The sequence below is a fragment of the Mustela erminea genome, chromosome 4, assembly GCF_009829155.1.
Source record: "Mustela erminea isolate mMusErm1 chromosome 4, mMusErm1.Pri, whole genome shotgun sequence".
Taxonomy (NCBI): Eukaryota; Metazoa; Chordata; class Mammalia; order Carnivora; family Mustelidae; genus Mustela; species Mustela erminea.
The window spans coordinates 82,247,513-82,261,436 of NC_045617.1; the positions used below are offsets into that span (position 1 = coordinate 82,247,513).

The 13,924-nt window shown below is 44.8% G+C and overlaps 1 protein-coding gene across 1 annotated transcript in view; it reads right to left on the reverse strand.

The window, feature by feature from the left end:
* Nucleotides 1–4,838: 4,838 nt before the first annotated feature.
* DCBLD1 (discoidin, CUB and LCCL domain containing 1) overlaps nucleotides 4,839–13,924 on the reverse strand; it is a 67,015-nt gene continuing 57,929 nt past the window's right edge. Inside the window, 7 exon segments of the mRNA XM_032339705.1 lie at nucleotides 4,839–6,843; nucleotides 9,706–9,825; nucleotides 10,713–10,762; nucleotides 11,060–11,141; nucleotides 13,061–13,168; nucleotides 13,257–13,404; nucleotides 13,661–13,785. Coding sequence (XP_032195596.1) covers nucleotides 6,341–6,843; nucleotides 9,706–9,825; nucleotides 10,713–10,762; nucleotides 11,060–11,141; nucleotides 13,061–13,168; nucleotides 13,257–13,404; nucleotides 13,661–13,785 — 1,136 coding nt within the window. The 3' untranslated portion in view covers nucleotides 4,839–6,340.

Genomic DNA, 13,924 nt, shown 5'->3' on the forward strand with positions numbered 1-13,924 from the left:
TGATCCTAGGATCCTGTGATCAAGCCCCGCATCTGGCTCACTGCTTTGCAGGGGGGCCTGCTTCTCTCTCTCTCTCTCTCTGCCTGCCTCTCTGCCTACTTGTGATCTCTGTCTATCAAATAAATAAATAGAGTCTTAAAAAAATAATAATTGACTGAAGGCCAATAATACGTTTGAAATCATGTAGTTAGATTAAATTCCAGGTTAAATGCGAGTTCTATACGGTTCTAAATCCTATGCTATTTGTAAGAAATATGCTGTCTCCTGCCTGCTGGGATGGCATCATTCCAGCAAGATGAGATGCAGACCTGTCTGTAAGTTCCTAGGGATGTTAGGTAAAATAAAATCAGAATTATTTAAAAGGCCTCACTAATCTCAAATACAGGGAAATACCCAGGTATCGGAATTAAAGACGACACTTTAAAGCAGAGTGAGGAGCACTGGAGCAGGAGCTTGAGCATCCTGGGGGGTGGGGGCTGGGCTACTCAGACACTGGGTATGTGACCTCCTGGAAAGGACAGGAGACGAGATTTGGGGTTTAGCATGAGGGGGAGTTAGAACAGTGAAAGGGTGACCCTAGAAAAAGATCTGCCCAATAAAACAGACAACAAAGGATGAATGGCCCTGAATGATCAGCCAAGGCTCCCCTGAAAAATGAAAACCAGGGGCTCTGCCTCACACAGCTCTGGGTCTAAGAACCACTGACTCAAAAGTTACACCAAAAACTTGTACAGGGCTGACCGATTCCTAGTGTTAGTGTTGCCAGATCCAGCAAATAAAAATACAGGACATGAATGCATATGTCCCAAATATTGTATAGAACACACTTAAACTAAAAAGATTATTTGTTGTTTCTCTGTAATTCAAATTTAACTGGATATCCGGTATTTTGTCTGGCAACCCCACCTGGTGTACGTGACAGATACAAACGCTAAAACCACTCAGGAAGGCCATTATCATGAGGTTTTTCACAAGGAGGGAAAAGCCCTGCTAAGTAGAAGGGCTCACGATTAAACATAGGAAACCATCTAAAGACACAAACCATCTTAAACAAGAGTCAGGAGAAACAACACACAGGACGGAGCCTCAAGAACTCTGCCCATTCATTCACTGAGCAAATATTTATGAGCAGTGTTTAAGGTGCTGGGGATCTGCAGGGAACAAAACACACAAGGCTCTTTTCCCTCACGGGATGGGGTCTAGCAGGAGAGCCAGAAACATCAGTACAGGCGCCTTGTCAGATGGTGATCAGCGTTATGAAGAAAAGCAGAGCAGGAAAGGAGAGAGAAAATGTGTCAAGAAGAATGCTGGTTTTCAGACAGGGAAAGGAAGGAAGCCCTCCTGGAGATTCTGAGTATAGGCTCGAAGGAAGTGAGAGCACGAGCTGTACAGATATCTGGGGCAAGAACTTTCCAGGAAGAGAGATCAGCGAGCCCAAAGGTTTCAGGAGGGGTGTATCCCCAGCAGGTTCAGGAGGGGTGTATCCCCAGCAGGTTCAAGGGACAGCGCAGAGGCTCATGGGGCTGGATTCGGGTAAACAAAGGTCTGAGGGGTGACATAGTGATTGGAGGGCACAAATCACAGATTTGCCCAGTCCGGTTCAGGAGCCGGCAGCCACAGGTGGCTGGTTACTTTTAAATAAGTGACCTTCAGTAAAATAAAAAAGAATTCCTCAGTCAGTCCAGCCATATTCCACTGCTCGACACCCACGTGTAATTAATGAGTACCATGCTGTGCAACTCCAAGAATGTCTCTCTTGTTGCAAGAGTTTGACTGAACAGTGCGGCCAAAGCCTTATAAATCACTGCATCGCGGCTCCTACTCTAAGTGAGATGAACAGAACAATCAGAAAGAGAATATAAAATGAATATGTTTTGGGCGCTTGCGTGGCTCAGTCATTAAGCATCTGCCCTCGGCTCAGGTTATGACGCTGGAGTCCTGGGATTAAGCCCTGCATTGGGCTCCCTGCTCAGTGGGGAACCTGCTTCTTCTCCCTCTGTCTGCTGCTTCCCCTGCTTGTGCTCTCTGTCAAATAAATAAATAAAATCTTTAAGAAAATTAAAAAAATAAGTATGTTTCAAATGATTAAAAAAGAAGGCATCAAAGCCCTAGAAGATACCAAGACAGTGTAAAAAAGGGCAGATCTGAAAAAGAAACCACAGACGTAGACATTTTTTAAAAACAAATTAGAACCTCAGTGGCTCGATTAAGCAGATGAGATAGAAGACGGAATTAGTAAACTGGGGTATTTCATGTGGGCCAGGCAATGCTCAAGAAGCTTCACTCATCTTCACACCAGGCGTAGGCAGATGGATGGTATTGTTTCTCCCCACAGAACAAGCAAGGAAATAGGTGCAGAGAGATGACGCCTTCTCCCCCAGGCCATCTCAAGTCTGTGTACCCAACCACTGTGCCATATTGTCTCTCGGGAGAGACACTCAGGAGAGAACTCAGCGCAGGAAGATAAAGAGATGATAAGTAAGAGAAACCAAGGGACGGGGATGGAAATGGAATGAGGTCCAAAGAACATCCAATAGAAATTCCAGGAGGAAGTAACAAGAACAGCAGAGGCAAGTAGTTAGTGCAAAACCGGATGGCTGAGAATCTGTGACGGTGGAGAGAGGGGAATCCTAGGATTCAAGATGCAGGAGTCCCAAGTAACATGAATACAAATAAATTCACAGAATTCATAGTCCAACACAGTAGTGAAACAGCAGCGCACCAAAGGCAGAGCAGACATCTTTCAAAACCTCTAGGTGAATTTATTCCTAGAAGAGGGAGAGCTGGGAGAAAGACCCGTGGTGGGAGAGGAGAGATCTGGGCGGTGCACACAGTGGTGGGGCTAGCTGCAGGGAGAGCACAGGGGAGAGGCTGGGCAGGGCTGGGCTGCACTGTTTCGGGGGAGGATGACTAGCATGACTGTACCTCAGCCCTAGCTTCCCTTCAAAGACTCAGCTGTTCCAAGATCCCAAAGGGCTTAGGCATGCTCTCTTAAGTAAGTACAGCGTGCATGTTGCTCTCAGAACTTGAGCAACTATTTGGTGTGCGAATGAAAGAGAGGCATTTTGAAAAATGAAAGAAGATGGGGTCGGAGGGAGACAAACCATAAGAGACTCTTAATCTCACAAAACAAACTGAGGGTTGGAGGGGGGCGGGTAGGGAGAAGGTGGTGGGGTTATGGACATTGGGGAGGGTATGTGCTATGGTGAGTGTTGTGAAGTGTGCAAACCTGGCGATTCACAGACCTGTACCCCTGGGGCTAATAATACATTATATGTTAATAAAAAATAAAAAATTTTTAAAAAACGAAGAAGAAATGCTAAAAAAAAGAGAGAGAGAGAGGCCTTTTGAGAAAAGTGAGACCAACCTGGTACTTGCACTGGGACCACTGAGCTGATGTATTTCTAAAAGGCCATGCAGGAAATATTTTTGGAAGGCTATTCATGGTGACTCTAGTTGTGTCCATAACTGATTTCATTTTCTGCTAAGATTCAAAAAACAGCATAATAAACAGATCGCATCCTTCCTAGATGTTTTCTAGGCTGATTAGAAATATTAAGGAAACTTTAAATAGGAACAAAACCCAGTGCCATTTCAGCAGCTTCTGTGGTCAGTGTAGTTTTGTTTGTCAGGAAAGATATGTTGCAGTCACAACTGTAAGAAGTGACAGAATGCCATCTTGGCCTCCCAATGGGATTTGATAACAGAAGACACCAGACAGTTAGAATGATCTCATTCTCACCTTATCACAGTTGCTGATGTTGCAAAACACTGAAAAGGACATAGCATTTTCCACTCTTATCTTCTACTTTAGGCTAGGCAGTGTAGGTTTTTACCAGACCTTTCCACTCAACCACCCCATCTGCACAGCAAGTCCACCTGGGGAAGTACTGTTACAAAACCAAGTCCTATTCTCTCTCTGTCATGATTAGATCATGAGTATGGGCAAGAAATGTGGATGAAAATAACTTTAATTCACTGTAAACAAGTCTATTCCTGTGGACTAATATTTTAATGTTAGAAGGCTACATGCAGCCCACTGAGGGCCTGGATTAGAAAAACAGCTAATTCCAGAACAAAAACTTTGATAAATGTTATTCCAACTAATTCTTACTTGTAAGGCTAGAAGGAAGGTGCATTAACGTCATTTTTATACAAGAAGAAACGGAGGCAAAGGGTTAGATATGACAGACCGAATATACAAATGGATAACGCACAGGCCATGCATAAAAACAGAACTCTGATTTACACCCTACAGCGATAAGCACAGGAAAGCAACCCATTATCCACAGGAGCCAGCCCAGAAGGAGAGCCCACTAGAAGTCAGGCTTGCCAGTCAGACCAGGAAGCAAAGCAAGAATGTTTGCTATGATTACTAACTGATAGCCTCTCACATTTTCTGTACGCATTTCCAACGTAGGGCCAAGCAGAGAAGGACAAATACACATCCCTAACCCATTATCTGGTCAATCCATCCCATAGTTTCCCCATGCCAACAGCCTCCAAGCAAGGCACACCTGCAGCCCTCCCTTCTTTTTCCAACATGAAGCTTTCCATCCCTCTGCTGCCCTTCGGCTTCTCTGCCAAAATGCAAGCGATGGTGGCAGACTCCCATGTTATAGTAAGCTCGAGTAGATTTCACTTGCTTGGCGGGTCTTATTTCCAGACTAACTGGCTCAAGATCCCTCAGCTATCATGCAGCTGATCAGGGTCTGGAACCAAGACCTGCCTGACTCCAAACCCAGCTCTTTCCACTGTAACCGCCTGCCCTTTGAGGAAGACAGCCTCAGACGCCTTCAACAGCTCAGCTAGCAGACACCAGTGAGAGGCAGAGGCACTGCGATTTGGCATAGTTTATTATTACAATTAGTATGCATATAAAACCATGTAAACTCCACAAAGTAAACAGTTTATACCCTAAAATAACCAAAAGTCTGCTGTGAACTTCCAGCACCCTATTTTAAGATTTATAGTTTCACACAAAGTCATAGTTATACAAATAGAATCACAATATATTTTTTAGGTAAAGGATTTTTTTTTTTTTTTTTTTTTTTTGGTCCACATTTTGTTAAACAAACACATATTTTCCTCTTTGGCAAAAGAGGGCAAATTCTGCACAGTAAATTCAACGCAAACAGATAAAAAGCACTGAACACGAGGTATGGCTGAGGTCCGGGCTAATCTGGAATCAGAGAGAACGCTGATTTTGTAAGAAACAAAATCAGTTCAGTTCCCCACCATCTCAGTAGAAAAGCTAGATGTGGATTTGGCCGCTGTCCCTTTTGCAAGAACACACCTCAAATAACTTTGTTTCATAGTGACAATGTGTTATTTCTGAAGAAAGTCACGCAAAGTGTGGGCGTCTGACCTCAGCAATATTTTTAATCTGAGGTACAAAAGCATCTGTCACAGTAAGTCGGCTGTCATCACTGCGCCACCTTCATTCAGTTTGTTGGGAGAGCAGTTTTGGTGGCCCCTGCGTCTCCACACTTGGCTTTGCAGACAGTTTGGAAAGGTGGATTTGCATGTGAAAGCCAGACCGCGGCCTCTGCGGGCAGAGGTGAGGAGGAAAACCAAGTGGGATGAAGGCCCGTACCTCGGAGACCCAGGTCTGTCAGGCAGGGAAGCCGCCGGCGGCCCGCAGGAACCTATCCCAAGTGGCGTCCAAGGAACAGGCAGCTGCTGAGGTGGTTGTGTGCTAGTGTGTTTTAATCTACAATCATAATTGCTAACAACCACCCTGGTGTGTTTCTCCTGCTTCAAGTAATTTCATTCCTTCCAAAAGAATGTTAGCAATGCTTTTAGTTCTGGTTATCAAAGGAAAGGAAATGAGCCACAATAACAACAAGATTAAGTTTAAACAGACCTGCTGCGAACACACTATCAGATAAAAGAGACTTCGGGCGAACATACTATTACACGCGTTTCTGCAACAGCTTCAATCTCCCACTTAGCCTCTGTGCAGAAAAGCTGATCGAGCGAACTTAAGTTACTTTCATTCATGTTAAATACAACTCTGTACAGATTGCACATTTTATACGAAAGCAGCTCAGTGTCACAGAGAAACGAAAATGCCATCTGAAAATTGTCATTTTCCTAGCCCAACAGAACCCAACAGGCTCTTGCCCGAAGGGTCAGAACAAAACCAGATGCACTACTTTGTAAACAGTAGGAGGTGGGCCCTAGGACTCCACCGCAGGATCCAATGAAATCTCAGGCACACCCGCGCGCACACCCACGCACACGCGCGCGCGCACACACGCACACTTGACCCCCCCTCTCCCGTCTGCCGGACACCGCCCGCGGCTCTGTACCGCAGCAGGGGGCTGTCACAGTGTGCTCACAGGAGAGCGGTCATGGCCGTGGGGCTCTGGGGTTGGAGGCAGTCTCTGGGGGCCGCATAGGCGGCGCTGGCTGCCGGCTTCGCCCGCGGCTCCTGGTAGTCCGGGTGGGCGCGCTCCGCCGTCGGGCCGCCGGTGGTGGGCTGATCGTAGCCCCGGCGCTCAGCGGAGGGTGCGGGGTGGGGCGGCGTCTGGTAGGGCGCGCCGCCGGCTGAGGGCGAGGGCGTGAGCGCCGGTCCCGGGCCCGGCACGTGGTAGCCGCCCAGCGCCGAGAAGGTAAGCCCCCGCGCGGCGGGCCGCTCCACGATGGGCGTGGCGTACTCGGGCTCGGGGTGGGTCAAGGGCAGGGCGTACTCGTGGCGGCCGGCCGACAGGGGGCAGTGGTAGTGGCCGCCGGCCCCGGTGCCCGGCGCGGCCTCGTCTGCCTCGGTGTCCATCGGGCGGAAGGTGGAGCCCTTCCTGGTCACGGTCCCCGTGCCGATCAGGAGCGGCGGCTGGTAATCTGCAATTAGAAGCGCAGGAGACACACCGTATGTGCGCCGCCCGGACGCCCGGACGAGCCGGTTGTTTGCGAAGGCGGCGCCCTGGGGAACCAGCTCTTCTGAGTGCCTACCACATAGCCGGCAGGATGAGAAAGCCTGAGGTGTAAAAGGCGGAGGTGCCACACACACGGGCTTACAGAACAGAACTTTAGGAAGCCTCAGCGGGTCGCGGGAACCTGGAAAAGGCGGAGAGGACGCTTCCCCACACCTGGGAGAGGGGAGGGAAATACCTCATGGAGCTCTCAAAATGGCTCTCGAGATGCCAGATTTTGGAGTGGAGGCAGTAAATACTATGAGGAACGGGACCAGTGATTAAACAACCTATTAAAAACCATGGAAAGAGAGTTTGATGTGGTCAGAGTATGAGGGACATGGGGTACTTTAATGGAAAACCAAGACCAAAAGAATAGGTTGGGGTCTAATGACAATGGCGATGATACCAATGAAGCTCCCATTTATTGAGTCCTTACTCTGTGCCAGGCACTATTCTAAGATACTAAGGTATCAATTAATGAAGTCTTCAAAAAAAATTACAATGAAGTACTGACTGTTACTCCATCTGACAAACGGAAAACAGAAGCAGACTGAGATGAAGTAACTTCTCCAAGATCACAAGGTAAGCACCCAATGGAGCTCAGATCCCAAGTGCACACCGTTAACATAGACTCCCACATAGAGAACACTGAGTGCCATACTAGCAAGTTTGGTTTAGTTCCATAAAAGAAACCTGCTGAGGATTCTAAAGAAGAGATTGGCAGAGTTAAAGGTAACCAGGAAGCTGACTAAAGAGGGAAAGATCAAAAAAATGAGAAAAAAAGAAAAAGTGTAAGTCACACGCAAGAGGTCTGGCAGCAGCCTTGGGAAGGCTATCCCTTGGAGACATGACTCAGGCAATATGTATTACCAACAATGTGGGGAGTGAGGAAAGAGGGGAGCTAAGACCCCTTCCCAGATGTTAAGCCCAGATGCCTGAGGTAGACAGTCGGGAAGCCACTCAGAAGAGAATGTATGGAGCAGTCATGGGGAGAGTTAGGAACAATGGGTTCAATTTTGGACCCACTGAGGAACTGGTGACATTCGCAGGTAGTCCAGCAGGTGAGATTACTGACCTTTGGGGGACAGGGAGGGAAGTCGGGGCTTAGCAGCTGAGCAGATAAAAACGCAAGGAAGTGCTCTCTATTGGGAGCTCTGGAGCAGGGGGGTCTCTCCTCTCTCTGAGGAGAGAGACTGTGGCTAAGTGGGGTGGGGGAGAAGAGCAAGACCTGGGGGGTCTCACAGTCAAGGTACCCAAGAAGGACCACAGAGTGGGGGAGGAGGACAGGCTGCACCAGAAGCTAAAGAACAATGAAAGGAATAAGAAGACAGCCAAGGGGGTCTTCCCTCTCTTGTTTTATCTACAAGGTAGTACTAGAATTGGTGGGGGTCAAGGGGTAAGAAATAAGAAGATGGATTTTGGGTGGAGAGATGCTCTTTGCCCTGAAGCAGCTCAAGCAAACTTTCCACTGGTAGTCTTCTGCCTGATACAGACATGCACCACCTGGGAACTTCTGGGCCAGTGGGCCAGGGCATGGCCTGAAGGCCCACATTTCTAGCAAGCTCCCTGATACTGCTGGCCCTCAGAATGCACTTTGAGGAGCAAGAAGCTAAGCAGTGCTCCTAGAGTGCAGTTGGTGATGCCTACGTATCTGAGAACCAAGACAGGTCTGCAGAAAGAGTACACAAATTGAGAGCAAGTGTTTAGAAACTCACAGCAATTCAAGACTAACTTCCATTGCTCTAATAAAAGAATTAGAGCTTTGTATTTTGTATGTCTTTTAAAAAATGTTTTCTCCTAATTTATACAGTTGACCCCAAACAACAGGGGTTTAAACTATGTATGTGCAGTTATAGGCAGATATTTTTTTCAATACAGCATAGTACTGGAAATGCGTTTTCCTCTTTTTTATGATTTTCTTAATAACATTTTATTTTCTCTAATTTACTTTCTTCTAAGAATATAATATACACGGGCACCTGAATGGCTCTGTCAGTTAAGCAGCTGCCTTTGGCTCGGGTCATGATCCCAGGGTCCTAGGGTTGAGCCCTGCATTGGGCTTCCTGCTCAGTGGGGAGTCTGCTTCTCCCTCTCCTTCTGCCCCTCCCCCTGCTTATGCTCTCTCTCTCTTTCAAATAAATAAATAAATAAAATCTTTAAATATATATATATATATTATCTAATGCATAAAACATGTTAACTGACTGTTTATTTTATTTCTAAGGATGGATTCAACAGTAGGTTGTTCTTGTCTGCAATAAGCTATGAGTAGTTAAGTTTTGGGGAAGTCAGAAGTTATACATGGATTTTTGACAGTGCAGGGAGGCCAGCATCCCTAACCCCCTTGTTGTTCAAGGGCCAACTGTATTGTATTTTACAAAAGTATTAGTTCTCAATGAATTAGAAATAATTTTTTAAAAGGCAAAAGAAGAAAAAAAAGGATCCTTCCCCCAAGAAAGTCTGAGAAGCTTGACTTTCAGGGATGACTTATCACAACACAGAGGCCATTCTAACACTGGACAGCTTCTTTCATCTCCCAGCTCATCTTCTATAAGGACAGGAGCTGTTCTTAATTCATCTTTCCAGTCCCTCTTTCTTAGTGTCTTCACCAAAATCTTAGCAACAGATTAATTCAGGGCTTCCGGATTTTCGTGGTACCTTGGGGTCTGTTCTAGCACCTGTCAGTGTACTGGCCTCGTCTGAATGGGCTTATTTCCCTCCTGGTCTCCCTTCTCCCAGAAGCAGCACTTTCCACCCGAGAGCACCATCCCAAGGGGTTGCCGCTTACCTGCCATATCACTTGTGATGAGATCTAACTTTTGCGTCATTTCCTTTTCATTATCATAGCTGATGGTGAACTCAGTGGACTGATGTCTGGCAAAGGGATATTTGATCTGCTTCCAACAGTCTGGAATAAAGATAACATGAAACACCACTAATATCTCAGAAGCATAACGCACATTGTCCATGATGTGTTTCTCGATGAGTTGGGGTCAGGCCACCTCCGGCCGGCTGACCTTACATGTAGAGAGTGGCCACGGCTCCTCAGATATATGTAGTAGAGACAGCATACTGCGGTCGTTACAACAGCGAACACCATTCCAACCATGCTTTCCACCTGCCTTCACGATGTATTTGTGTACCCCTTGTGTCCCAGATTATCCCTATGTTACACTTGGTGGCATGGCTTCCCATCATCTGCACAGATGCGACACTCATGTCTCAGGAACCAACACTTTTGGCTCTTGAGACTCTGCAGAGGTGGTGTCCCAAAGACCTCCTAAGATTCAGAGGTGTCCTTCCCTGCTGCTGTCTCTCTGGACTGTAGATGACTCATTGCATGGGCATCCTGTAGTCCTAAGGATTTTCTGCAATGGAACCTGAACCCTGCCTGGTTCTTCCTTTGCTTTCCCAGGATGGGAAATACCATGGAAGACTGGAGATGCGGGCCAACAACATACTTTGAGAAAATAGGGCTTTTATAACTTCTCCTGGGTGACAGGCAATGGGGTGGCCTAAACTCCAATACCCTTCCTCCAAAAAAAATGAATGTTGATAAATGATGGGATAATGCTGAACAAAAGTAAAAGTAACTGGCCATGAAAACTTCCAGTTGAAATAAAGAGATATGATACAATATTCCATCCCTTTTAGGCTTGCTAACTTAAAGGCTATAGAGCTTATTTTTTTAACCACGTTAAGTGTGGGCCACAGACCTAATCATGCTTTTAATTTGCAGACCCTGTCCCTTCTCTAAGACAAAATAAAATCGTAGAGAGTTTTCTGTAAACCAACCTGTTTTCTGGGCCTTAGCTGATCCATATGGATTTCCTTTCTTCTTCTTCCTATAGAGACAAAAGAATCTTACTTGAAAAGCTTCCTAAGTTGTATTATTATAGAAGAATACGTGAATTTTTCAGAAGAATAATTTAGCAGAAGAATTCTTTTAGAATTTTAGAAGAATTTTTAGTAGAAGAATACTTTCTACCCCTACCCAACTTGTTTTTAAAACATGTATTAACATTTTATCTTGGCCAAAGTAAGGCTGCTTCTCTACACATGAACATCAGAAAAGCAAACAGTTTGGTTTTGTGATTATTTGCATAATTAGAGAAGAAACTTAAAAATGCCAAGGCACATACTTTCTAAAGGCTGCAAAGATTCCTATTCCAAGCAGCAGGGCAAGGAGCACCGGCAGAATTGTAACAGCTGTGATGTTTATTCCTAGGAAGAGGGAAAGCCGCCATATTAAAACAGAAATGAGCTGCAGCCCAAGTTCAGTCTAAAACTCAACATTGATTTGAAAGGTCTTCAACGGTTTAATACAGGTTAAATGAATATGTGCTAGGCATTTCCATATTAGAAAGCAAACAGAGGGGATATAAAATTCTGGCTCAAGTTTAGGGAAATAATTTTTTTTTTTTCCCAAACGGCAATTTTTGGTGGTCTTCGGGGATTAACATTTACTCTGAACTTGTTGGGACGACATTAGGCTTCACAATCAGAATTGAGGGGAAGGTTTTACACTGGCCCACCCAGCTGGTTGGGAGGTAATCAGCTCAAGAAACCAGTTCCCCCAGATGGTGGGAGGCTTTGCACGTGTGCACTAACAGTAGCTGGGGGAAAGGGAAGAAGAGCCCTGGGCTTCCTGTTACCAGGACTCTGGAGCAGTGGGCTAAGAGGAAATGCAGCCCAATGACCTCAGAGAGCATTTCCACTCTGCTCACAGAACACCATGTCTTCCTACTTTAAAAAAGGAAGTCACTTTAACAGCTACTAAAGCAGGCTCCAACCTTGTACACACTATGCAAACTAAAGGAGGAATATTTGTTCTTCACCCTTTATCTGTGATCCTTGAGAAGGGATCATCAACAAAGGGATGATCAGGAGTGGAAATGTGTAGTTCATGAAATGGGGGGGGGGGGGGTGAAGGACCTTCAAAAGGAACAAAAGTCGTAAATAACTGGGTTATTATTTACCAGAGTGGAAATTTGGGAGAAATCTAAGAACTTAAGCTTCCAACAATAGGGGAATGGTTAACTAAGTGATGCTATGTCCATAGGAAAAACACTATAAATGTATTAGCAACTGTGTTTTTTAACTACTTAATAACACTGGCAGATGCTCATTATACAAGGTTAAGCAAAAAAATCTATGCTACAGACAAAATATGTGGTATGCTACCATTTTTTCTCAAAGATATAGACAAATATGGTAAAGTGGATACAGTGGAATATGGTGATTATCTGTGGATGCTAATTTATGGCTTATTTTTACTCTCATATTTAGATCTCTAATCTTTCTAAATTTTATAAAATTACACAAATCATTTTATATTCTGAAAAAAATAAATGTACTTTTAATGTTTACTACTTGAATAGGTTATATGTGTACATATTTAAACTTCAAAAAGTTTACGAAAGTCTCCCTCCTACTTCTGTTTCTCCTCTACAGGAAGCCAGATTATGTTTCTTGACATTCTTCTAGAGATATTGGAATGATTATCTATCTATCTATATATATATATATATATATATATATATATATTCGTTCTTTATTCCCTTTTTTTAAAAAAATTATTTATTTGAGATAGAGAGAGTGAGCACAAGCAGGCAGAGGGTCAGAGGAAGAGGGAGAAACAGACTCACTGTGGAGCAGAGAGCTCAATTTGGGTGGGGCTCTATCCCAGGATCCTGGGATCATGACCTGAGCCGAAGGCAGACATTTAACAGATGGAGCCACCCAGGCACCCCTCTTCATTTCCTTTTTTGCATACTTGGTAGAGTGCTACATGGATTATCCTTTCCTTTGCAAATTTCCTTAAGTTTGTCTCTACCCCAGAGCTTCCCCTATTACTAAACATATTTATTTTTCATGACAGCAGAGTATTCCATTGTATGGAGGTGATATGATTTTTCCATAAAATCTTTACCCGGTGTTTGGAGGGCAAATACTACTTTTTCTACTTACAGTTTTGCACGGAAGAGTTGTGATTATACATCACTTTACACATACCCAGCTACCTGTGGACCCTCTGACTCCAGACATTCATACGACAGAGAAAAAAGTTTTTGTTGAAGCTACTGTAATCATCACATAGAGTCCGGTTATCCTCCTGAGGAAACCACAAAACAGTGCTCTACCTGTGGGTACTTCTGGAGAGGGGACGGATTTTGTGATCATCTCATCTTCTCTTTCAGTGGCGCTGACAGTGTTTGGACTTGCTTTGTGCAACACCAATGAATCATTACCTAAGGTAGAGGAGATGTTGGAAGAACCCCATGAGTAACAACCATCTGTGAGAGGGCACAAGCAGAGCCAAGTAACTCGCTGACTTGCCTTGTGTGATCTGGCAGCCAAAGAGTTCCACTTTCAAGGCTATCCTCTGGTGCCACGTCTGGGGGACAACCCGCACGTATCTAGCCACGATGGGAGGGATGAAATTATTCCTCACTGGATCCCGAAAATTAGAGTTGCCCTGAAACACCTGTAGAATCAAATAACTTTAACCTGAAGAGGCTGGTAGTTAGCTCCTCTGTCTTTCCCACCCGACCCCTAGCTGGTTGTAGGACACCAAAGCCAGGAACCCAGGTCTGCTGTAGTTCCGCAGACACGCTTGGTAGTGAAGCTACAAGGCTTTGCCAACAAAGGCAGTGCTGCAGATCTGTTTTCTGGAAACACACTGATAAAACATTTGGCGACCTGCTCTCCCACTCAGTTCTTTCCTCCAAAGTTTCTCTTACCTTTTCTTTATTACTCGCAATTCCTTTATAGGTTCTCCACTTGGAGTTGTTGTTTTTGAACTTCATCACGAAACTCTTAACGTAAAAGTTGAAATTTGACTGTGTGGATCCTGTGGTCATAATTCCTTGTAAGAAAATATTACTGATAGGTTAGATTTTACAATATATATAGCATGTAGTACAATTCCAGGTTTCTTTTCTCTTTCTTTTTTTTTTTTGTTTCCTCCTTGAAATCTTAAATCATTTTACAGACCAATTATTCTT